The sequence below is a fragment of the Contarinia nasturtii genome, unplaced genomic scaffold, assembly GCF_009176525.2.
Source record: "Contarinia nasturtii isolate CC-2019 unplaced genomic scaffold, AAFC_CNas_1.1 Cnas_scaffold_4311, whole genome shotgun sequence".
NCBI classification, from domain to species: Eukaryota; Metazoa; Arthropoda; class Insecta; order Diptera; family Cecidomyiidae; genus Contarinia; species Contarinia nasturtii.
Genome location: NW_022201606.1, coordinates 2,285,260 through 2,296,741, shown reverse-complemented (window position 1 = coordinate 2,296,741; position 11,482 = coordinate 2,285,260). Strand labels below are relative to the sequence as shown.

The 11,482-nt window shown below is 31.0% G+C and overlaps 1 protein-coding gene across 2 annotated transcripts; it reads right to left on the bottom strand.

Moving 5' to 3' along the window:
- Positions 1 to 4,951: 4,951 nt before the first annotated feature.
- On the bottom strand, positions 4,952 to 10,928 carry LOC116350826 (putative helicase mov-10-B.1). Of its 2 annotated transcripts, none has more exons than XM_031782795.1 (10): positions 10,503 to 10,928; positions 8,090 to 9,717; positions 7,847 to 8,021; positions 7,392 to 7,774; positions 7,240 to 7,332; positions 7,149 to 7,162; positions 6,671 to 7,081; positions 6,321 to 6,608; positions 6,035 to 6,256; positions 4,952 to 5,967 (listed from the first exon to the last, which is right to left on the bottom strand). In XM_031782795.1, the coding sequence occupies exons 1-10, from the start codon at positions 10,638 to 10,640 to the stop codon at positions 5,648 to 5,650; spliced, it is 3,672 nt and encodes a 1,223-aa protein (XP_031638655.1). In that variant the 5' UTR covers positions 10,641 to 10,928; the 3' UTR covers positions 4,952 to 5,647. The 2 variants fall into 2 exon arrangements, with proteins under 2 accessions (XP_031638655.1, XP_031638656.1); XM_031782796.1 differs by lacking the exon at positions 10,503 to 10,928 and adding an exon at positions 9,854 to 10,046.
- Positions 10,929 to 11,482: the final 554 nt, after the last annotated feature.

The following is an 11,482-nucleotide window of genomic DNA, read 5'->3' as shown; positions in this document are numbered from 1 at the left end:
CAGTATTTCATCCTGAATTTTATTTAAATTATTAGTTTATATAAATGCCAAAATAAATTATGTGTATTTTCTTTGCTAAGAGCTGATATATAATTGCTCTTTGAGAAGCCTGAAATCATCTAGTAATAGATTGTTGACCATAGACAAATCTGATCGCAGAGTTCGTGAATAAAAAAAAGCATTTCTTTTGTTTATATGTAAAACATAACCTAACATTTGACTTACAATAAATTGTAGCAAAATATGTATACAAATAAACTAAACAATTCCATTGAAGTCACGTATATTCAAAGACAAATTAGATGATGCAACTAATAATGATAATATGTTTAGTTAGCTGAAGCAAATTCTCAAGAAACAACATATTTATCGCACTTATTTATTACAATTAATTATATATAATTTATATAAATATACATTTTTCCCCGAAAGCGAAAGCAACAAAATCCATCAACAAATAAACAAGATATATTTAATCCAACCTTGATTTCATTTTCATTTCTGATATTTATAAAAAAAAATGTCAGCTTAGATGACAGATTTTGTTTGGTCCGATTGGTAAAGTGATTCAAGCACATGTAATTGTAAATTAATATGTGATTATATATGTAATCAATTTTGTACAATGATAAACCTTAACCGGCAACTAGGCAACTTAGCTTTGTCTCCACTTTAGTTTACCTAGATAAAAACAACAGTTCATATCAAATTTTTCTATTCCAAAAAAAAACTCTTGATAAAACCAAACACATAAAAAGACAGTTATTAATTGAATTTTATTTGAATTTCTCCTTGCAAAACAGAGATTAATGTGATTGTGTTCAGCCACACACCGATTACGAAAATCGATCAAAAAAAATTGAAACAATGTTCAATAGAATGAAAATGGGGAATGTCATAACAACGTGTCTGTAAGTACCAACCGAGCCATTCAGTAATGAACGATGACAGATTTTCTGCAAATAGTCTGTATATAGATAGCATTTGGTTGGGTTTTATTTTAGTCGCAACTTACAAACAGTCACAGTGCAAACATTATTTATTTTATTGTCTCTTTTTTTGGAAAAAAAAAGTCTTGAGAGGTAGTGAAAGTCTTATAGCATAGATATGTTTGTAGCTGGTAAATGTGTGCTAAGAAAGTGATGGTCAACATTTCACGTAAATGATGGTCAACAATATTTTCTATGTGAAATGCTGATCATGGCATATATATGACAATTGTGTTGTGTCGACCCCATAATAAATTGGTTCATGTAGACGAATTAGTACTAACAACGATTCTTTCAAGCACTTTTATCATACAAATCATAGTGACATAGAAAACCCATTTATTTGTTGTTTTGTCGTATCAAGAGCAAAATATTATTTAATATTTGATATAAAACAAATCGTGGTATTGATACATTTTTTGTCAATGGACATTTACTTTGTGTTCGTTTTTTGCGATCTAAAGCAATTGGTAAAATCTACTCTCAAAAGTTGTGTATAATAACCATTAGCTCTTGAGGCTGATTTGATGAAAAAAACACAGTACAAACCTAGACAATTTCGAACAAAAACCGAGCATATCACAGCATAAGATGTTATTAACACGGTTGAGGTATAGCAAAATAATATGTTTTCAAAACGCAGTGTACTTATCTTGTTTTGTAATGTCTGCTCTGGCTATTTATGATTTTTATTCGATTCGGTTCGAGAAAAGAAGAGAAAGCAAATGATGCGAAGCATACAGAAATGTTGTATTGTAATTGTATTACCTTCACATATATTTAGAAGACACACGAAAACAGTAACTTAAATACTATATATAGATGTAATATTAAATGTGAACTGAACCCAACTAAAAAGGAATCGTGGCATTGCAACGATTGATGTTTTGGCAAACATTTTTCAAAGTTTACCAAAACGTTCACCGTTTCAACCATACTTTCTGAATTCCGTAAATCATTTTTGAAAATGACAGTTGCATGTTGTATCATTGAACATTTAAAGATTGAACAAGTATAAAATGGGATTGTATGAGAGAAAATTATTATTAGGAAAACCTTTTTGAAGGATGTGTTTTTTTATAAATAAAAAAAATGATTAATCAATCATACAATTAAATATAAATCATGATTGTGGTTGTGTTTTGAAAGAACTAAAGCCCTTTCGCAAGTAGAATGAAAAACTAGAATATAGCTATAAATTCTCACACATCCCAATAAATAAAATGAAAACACATATAATAAAAAATAGTTGTACATATAAATGAAGTAAATTATTCAATGACATAAACCTACAAAAGTATTTACAAATTAAATGCATTCACTTTAGATCCCTTAACACACACATATACATACATATATATATAAAATTGGATCTTAAAAGTCTGAATGCTTAGAACGTAATAACAAAATATAATGGCTATTAAAACGAAAAATTGAGAAAAAAAAAGTAAAACAAAACGAGAAGAAAAGAATTATTTGCAAATGGAAACGTTTGATGGGTTTAACTTTGGATAAAATGTGAAATTATTGGTGGAGCAACACCAAAACTGAAGGTAAATTTTCATCAGAGAAATCACACATAAATAATCTAGTAATAGAAAGTCTATCGTAAAAAAAAGATTACGATGTAAGAGCATAACCATATAGACATTTAGTGTTTAATTCTAGAAATAGACATTAACTTACAGTTGATCAATGTTTGAACTAAATAAATATTATTCTATAAATTTATTCACTAACTGTGCTTACATTATTCGCTGTAAGTTGTAAACTACCAACGTAGTTAGCTTGTCGAAACTGTGTCTGTTTTGTTTGTTTACTTATTCTTCTGTAGTGGTAGGCTTTAATTCACAAAAAAGCAATGTTTTCAGACAAAAAAAAAACAAATCATAACAGACAATTGTCCGGTGAGGACACACACACAACACATACATGTCCACCTCCTGTTCTTATTGTTGACAATTTTGCACCTGAAGTGCAACGCGACAAATAAGAACAATCGTTCAAACGACATATTCTCTTGGACAATACTATTTTCTATTTTAAAAAGAATTGAACACATTAACATGGACGAAGCGAAACAAAAAAAGATGCAAACAAACTAATACTAAATGTACAATATTCTTGTTCGATTGAGTTGAAATGATGATATTTAAAAAAACATATATATACATAACTGCACCACCAAAGTTTATAAATGCATGCTCACAATTTTCATCACATGCGATCGTTTGTGTTTCGCGTGAATATAGTTAGTGCAGTAAAAAGTAAAGAAGAACAAAAGCCCATTTATTAATTTGAAACAAAAAAAAACGTATATAACGTATATACATATATATCCAAATCATAAGCAATAATTGTTGTAGTAATTACAAGTTAAATATTGAAATGAAAACCGAACAACAAAAATGAGCTTGATGTAAAAAACTGTATCACGTTTTTTTAGGTTCATAAAACCGAACTCATATTGTTTGTCGTTGTGAGTTGATGCCGGCACATTTGGTTGCTCAAATATGCTCCGGATGTGCCAGTTGATATTTCGAAAGCATTTTCACCGCTCATTTCACACTGAGATATATAGTCCATGCGCGCCATTAACAACGTATATATTTTTGTAATGTCTTTATCATTGAATTCTGTATTTTCTTTTAGATCGGCTTTTGATTTGAAGAAACAGGGTTATTTTGAAACGACCCAGCAACTAAGTGTTTTACCTTCAATAGAATCAAGCTTGTAGATTTTGTGCATTATTTTTTTTTCACTTTAATTTTGTGTTTGTTCTTCTTTTATCCTGCTTTGAGTTTCATACAAAGTGACAATAAAAGTAAATTATTTGTAAAATTGGTGTTCGACACACAAAATCTACACTCCAATTTTACTTTTAAATGTCAATTTTATATAACACAAAATTCATAAATTTTTAAATTAAATCGTTTTCTTTTCCAAACAATTATCATTTCAAATAACCCCATGTGAATTACCATCACAGTATCTACTATTTGAAACAAACAAAAAAAAATACGATTATAATTAAAAGTAATAAATATATATTTGTTGTAGCCATGGTAGTCAGTAAGCAAATAGTAACAAAACTCTAATGTTTAAATGGAAAAAAAGCAATTCTTTTGTGTTGTGAGACCGCAATGTAAAATGTAGTCATCACCTTTTATGTAAAATAAGAACTAAATGCTAACCACTCAATTTAACAAAAAAAAAAATGGTTTAAAAATTTTGAATTTGGGAATTCATTGAAATAAAATTGACCATTAAAAAAAATCCAAAATTTCCTATTCGTTGGTGATTTATGTATGTACGAAACTGCTTAATGTAGAAAGTGAACGATTGAAGAAGCGATTTATTTTGGCAAACAACCGATTTTTTTTTTCGATTAAATCGATTTAAAATTAATGTTTTAAAATAATCATTTGCCATTCACAATTCTTCTTCGCTCGGACTCACTTTGCCTGTGCTCAAGTTGATAAAATATATATAAAAAAATTGATGAAAAAAAAACTGATGCAAATATTTGTATTTAATATTCCCAAAAATACCAATTTTATTTTGTAGTCTTAGTTGTAGACTGTAGCAATATTAGTTGGTCAAATCCCCATTAAAACAGAATAAAACTTTCATTTTATAAGTTCTTTTTTATTTAGAAAAATATTTATAAAATTCGGTTGAGGTAGATTTATTTTTCGGTCCGGATTGAATCTATAGTTTCTCATGAATCATAATTTTTTCTTGCTAAATCACATCAAATAGTAATGCATTGCACACACTAGAAGCGACCAAAACGAACAACATAATAATCCTGTAATTTTCTGTTGTCAAAATTCACTCAAAGTGAATGTTTACGTGTGTGTTTTTTTTTGTTTGGAAAACACAATACAACCGGCAAACATAAAAGTACATGATATGTCAACCACTATGTGTGAATTTATATAATAACTGTTAGTTAGCTATTTGTAATTCATACCAGATAATTTTATTAAATAGCCATAGAATACAAGAGAATATAATATAATAATCTCACTTTTATTCGTATCTTTAATAATAACTATTTGCAACACTAACTGAAATAAATAAAATAATCAATTTTCATTTCCGTATTGGTAAAAGAAAAACTGAATGCGTATTTAAATTATTTTTAATCATAGCCATTGTTTTCTTTTTGACGTGTGCTCCCACACCCTTGATCGGTTTCACTTTTGTCTTATGTGTGTAGTTTAAGGCGTATACGTTTATTAAGCTTTTTTTCATATCATATTGAATAGACTCTTTTCTTGTACCTTTAACAAAAAATAGATTTTAATCACTTAACTTTTTCTATATATATTTTGGAATGGCATGAACACATCAATTCTTTTCTTATGACAAATTGTAAATTAGATTGTTAACTGAAAGGTGGGTGTTATATTTTGTGCTACTAAATGGTAAGTTTTAAAAGTATATCCATCGTTGGAACGAAGGCACTCTTCAAATATGAAAAAATAAACGAATCTTTTTTAAATAAAGGAATAAAAGTTATAATATATTGGTTTGTGTTTTTTTTTTGTTTGAGCAACTTTCTTACTTTCTATAATTTAAAAAAAACCTTTTTATAACTGGCATTTATGTTATTTTGATGAATGGTAAGTACAAAAAGGAACTTTTGTGACCTACTTAAATGAAAATGGAGTTTTGCTCTGAACGAAAGCTGAATTATCGTAGCAATACTTCATGAGGTGTCGCCAATCTTTGCTTAAATTCAATGTAAATGGATCGCCAATAATGATCAATAGACATTTGGCACGTGTTATGACCACATTTAATCGCCTTGGTTCACCAACAAAACCTAATTGTCGATTGGATCTTACTGTCGATACTATCATAACTGGTTTCTCTTTTCCTTGGAAAATTTCCGCTGTCCCAACCATAATATCACCAAAATTTAGTCGACGAAGTTTTTGAGAAAGTAGAATTCTTTGCTTGCGATATGCTGAAAGAAAAAACAAAATATGAAAATTTTCATCGATAATTGAATAGAAAAAAGTCAGTATACATACGTGTAACGATTCCAATGTCAGCCTGAGTTATTTGTCTAAGTCCATGCTTTTTCGAATACGGTGGCAACAATTGTTTTATTTCCTTTATAATTTCGTCGATTTCTTCGCTGTTATACCAACTATTTTCGACGGATTTTTGGCATTTTCCTTGCACCGACAGAAATTTGATTGGAAAATGCTTTGATGGTAAGAATTTCGAATTGATGTACCAGCTCGTGATATCTAAATCAAGAAAACGCATGTGTAAATATGATAAAATCCTGCATATCCAATGAATATATACTACCGTTTGCTGCAAATGGCTCTAGCTTATTGTTGTAATAGAGCTCATTCGAAACTCTGAGAATGTGTGGATGCGATCGATAGTTCTTCACGAGTTGCGTTATGTATGTTTCGTTGTATTGGCCAGTTACAGTGTGAGGGGAATAGAGATCTGTGTTGCACAGATGTTCGAGCCACGAAGTTGAATAGCCCAAAGATTTGGCTTTCTCTGACATGACGACAGCATCGAGCTGTTTTGGATCACCAGCTACCACAATTTTTGCATGGATTTGCTTCAGCGAAGTGCACACACCTAACGAATAAACACTAGAATTCAGTCATGGAATCTTAGTAATACAAGAAAGTCATATTTACCAGCAATGGGAACCATAGCGATAGGTTCAAGCGCGCTAGCTGCTTCATCTATGATAACATAATCGAAATGATCCGGCTTCCAGATCTCTTTGTCTACACGTGCTCTTGATAAGCAACCGGCACTGCATAAAGTGCACACAAGTACACGGAATTTATAAAGGAATTCAAGCGACGGGTAGGTAATTCCAGTTGGACCGAAATTCGAATATTGTCGCACTCGATAGTTAACCTTTTCATTTTTATACGATTTTGCGTAGAATCGATACATTTCGCCTTCCTTTAAAATATCAATAAGTCGTTCAGCGATCTCATCACAAGCAGCATTTGACATTGCACAAACTAAAATCTTTTCATTCGTTATTCGCACTATTTGTTCGATGGCTCCAACCAATGTACGCGTTTTTCCAGTACCTATTAACATCGAAGATAATATGCATAAATAAAAAAATAAACAAGTACAATAAAACACCAGACTTACCAGGCGGACCAAATCTGTAGATCGTAATAAATGACACAAAATGTGAGTTATTCAAAATATGGAATAGTCAATACAAAAGATGAACACTTACAGAACATAAGGCAGTTTATCTTGGTAGCAAACTATGTTCTGAACGGCTTTTTCTTGTTCAGTGTTCAAGTTGCTCAGCAGTGTGTTCTCATAGCTTTGGAAATAAAAAAAACCATTCAAATGGATTCAAAGCAATTTTAAAAAGAGACTTACTTGAGTTTGGGTCTTTTTGGCATCTTTGTACCATGTGCTTTCGGCACAATTGACATGGCATTCTTGCAATTATAATAAGAATTATTTATCAATCGAGTAAATAATTCCTGACTTTCAATGAATTCCAATGCAAAGTGCTGAAGTTGATAAGGTACGCGATTTAATTTGAAAAAGATATCGTAATATGTGCCCTTATTGAATCCCAATTGATGGACCTTGTTTATTGATTCCCTGAATATTTCAATATAGATTTTTTGTTCTTTTACACGAAGGACCTGGCCCCATATTTCACCCTTCAACTTTAAATCAGTATACTTTGGCGTCAAAATGAATCGTTCAATTAAATTTTCTTCGATTGCATTGCTCAATTCTGAAAATGCTGGCTAAATTTTTTCAAACGGAAAATATCTCGATTATTGTATTTGTATTTGAAATCGTTGGTACTGTATACTTACACTGATTGGAAACCAAAATTGTCGATCCATGTGGTAAGTAATTTGAATGTCAGACTGATTAAATTTTTCCAGGTGTCGTGTTTGCTCTTCTTCTTCGAAATAAATCATCGTTTTGTATCCATTGATATAGTCTCTTTGGTATGTTCGCAATGTTTTCTTTCTTTTCAACATATCACTTTTTAAATTGAAAATAAAATTGATTTTGTGCTTTTATCAATTCAGAATTTAAACGAATAAACTTACGCGTAATCAGTTTTGGCCAATTCTTCTGATGAAAGTGATTTGCTAACAATGTCCTTTATCTGCTTGGGCACCGGATACGATTTTAAGGACATCATTTCCAGTGGCAGTTCTTCGAGATAATTATATTGACAGTTTAGTTGACTCCATGTATCATCTTCGTCAGAGAGTGCTTGTGATTTGTTGGCTGTTATATTTTGTAAACTGCCATGTATACTTGGTGACTTTTGTGCTTTTAACTCGACTACTTTTTGTGCCCTCTTTTCTGTTTGTTTTTCGGGTTTCTTTTGTACATTTGTTTCGGCATTTGTGAATGGAAAATCGATTTCGGCATAGATTTCCGTACAATCATCGTCGATTGATGCGTTCATCAATGTGGATTCGACCTCCAAGATTTTTAAGCGATTGTCAAAATTGCTAAGCACATACCGTCGTACGTCACTTGAATCATTACCATTTGACAACGTTATCTCCGAATCGTTTTTGGCAGAAATAACGAGAACATTTTGTTGTTTATCAAACGAAACTTTTTCAATAACGTCCAACACCTGTTTTGTCGAATCCACAAAAATACGAGCTTCACGAAGACGAATAGCAATTCCCGGATCTTTTTTTGTACGTCTCAATAAACTGATGTACTCTGCATGTAGTTTTGGACCAACGAAATAAATTTCACCATCATACTTGGCCAAAAATGGTTCGAATTTCGAGAATTGAATTCGACTTAAATTCAAAATTTTGAACCACATGCTATTGGGCTGTTCCAATTTTGGCGATGTTCGTTCACCTTCCACGATTCGTTTGATGCATAGTTTATTGTTTTGCAAGACAATGTTGTTAGGCTCAAAACAGAGCTCAACTGAAGTTTCGATAATTAGTTTTAATAAGTCATGCTGTTCGGCTGTCAAATCTAAAAATCCTATTTTATACTGTACATTGTTATATTCTGCAAAAGCCACCGACTGGTTTGTGTCGATGAAAAATTTCACCGATTTGGCAGTGTTTACTTCATTGTTCTCGCTATCTGAATCATCAACACATGGAAATGCGTCGGTTGCAGCTGACTCGTATGTTATGTGCGGTTGTTTATCGGTAAAAAGATTATTGAAAAATTCTTCATCGCTTTTTTCTGAACCATTCTCTTTGTCTTCAGAACCATCGTCGCTGTCTTCTGAACCATTCTCTTTGTCTTCAGAACCATCGTCACTGTCTTCTGAAACATTCTCTTTGTCTTCAGAAAGATTGTCGCTGTCTTTTGCTACTTCAGTAATTTCTTCTTTATTATCGGTTATTTGAACAAAATTCATACCATCATTTGAATTTGGATTATCCGATTCTTCAACAGAGTAGTAATCAGACTTGTCCAAATCTTCAGTACTATTAACGTCTGCGGCAATTTCAATGACGTCATCACCGTCATTGATTTGTAACGTTGAAAGTTTTTCTATCATTTCAAATGACGATGATGATGATGATTGTTCTTCGTTCGACTGTTGATCATTTGTGTCAGCCGTGTCTATTTCAGTAACGCAACTAGAATGACCGTTATTGTCACCATTTTGTTGCAGCGCACTTTCAGTCTGAGAATTTTGATTCTCCGCTCCATTCTCCTTATCCACTAGACTTTTGAACTAAAATATAAAAGAAACAAGCCATGAATATTCAAATACTTTCTATTGATGCATTCAAATTGAACAATTTGATGAAAAATAAATGATAACGAATGAAAAATAAATATCAGAAGAAGTAAAAATATTATGCATTTACCCATCGAATAAATCTGGGCATTTTTGTAAATTTTATTATTATTCTACTCTTAATCTTAATTGTGATGTTTCGTAGATTATTATCATATTCAACGTTTAAATGTATTAAGTCTTGATTAAAGACAATACTTAGATACAAAATTAAATAAATAAAATATATATCACAAAAACGAAAATCGAAAAAAAAAATGAATCTGTTCTGTCACAGCTGTACAATTTGACTGATGGTTGACAGAATCTCAAACGCTCATGGTGAATAAAATGACGCAAATCTGACGCACTTTAACGTTGTTCAACGCATCGCACATCGCGCCTTCATACACTTCATTTCAAAACGAATTTTCTGTTTTTATGTATACACGAGAAATGTTTACATTTCGTTATAACTGACATTGTTTAACAAAATAAGTGACCATTTGTTTATACTTAAAGTCTACATTGTAAATGATGGCAATGGAATCAGCACTGAACACAGAACACTGGATAGAAAGTGAAAATATCAAAATTCAGATATATGATCGTTGGAAGTCAGTTATATTCCATGGAAAACTGTTTGATGTTTTTGCAGGCAAAATGTGACATTAAAAATGAGGAAAATCCTTTTTTCGTAAAAAATATTCATTAAAAACCATTGCTTAATACAATTTTACCTTAATAATTTTATCCTCTTTGGAATCTGTCTCGTGTTTGGCAGGCTTCTTTGCCTCAATCAGCAAAGAAAATGTTCCGTCTTCTGTTTCAATCCACTGGGTCGAAATTTTATTTCGTTTCACTTTTTTCTTTCCCATTTTTGAAAAACTTTTATTAAATTTGAATTCCTGTACAGAATCTTTTTGGTGTATTTTATCTTTTTATCGTCGCTAAAGAGCTGTCTTTGCAATAAACCTCTTCTTATTTTGTCGATTCAATGTGCACTGCACACATTACACGCTCACATAAAACCACATGTCCGGCTTCATTCAACTCATCTCAAAATGAAAAGTCATCACATTCATGCGTACGTGTGTTAAAAATGCAAATTTCAAAGAATTCAAATGTCATCTGGTTACTAAGTCTTATGAAATACTAATATTACACAAATTAATATAAATCGAAGGTTAATTTATAGCGAATTTATCCACCAAATATGTTAAATCTACGTAATTATAATAAAAAACCACAAAAACAAAACAAAACAATATTAAGAGAATAAGGAATGAATCAGTGACGTACAGCTATTCATATTCAGATAGTTTAACTGTCATTCGGCTATGTCAAAACAACGCATTTTTCTCTATGCTCTGATTTGAAAATTTACATTGTAAAAACTGACATTTGCTTTCGAATAAAGAAATGGAAAACGATTTTTGAATTATATTTCTATTTTTTATTTTGTACATTTAATGTATTTTTGGCCTGTTTTCTCTACAGAATTGGCAAGAATATATATTATGAGCGAATAATGAAGTGTTTTTATTTATCATAAGAGGATATATTTCGTCGCAAAGTTGGTGTCATGCTATTACCTTAAAATGTTTCATATCACTTATGAATGTCTACATATTTAACGATTTAATATCTTTTTACTTGCCTTGTCCATTGATTATTCAATGGACGGCTTCCTGATTGGAATGAACTTGAATACAAAATT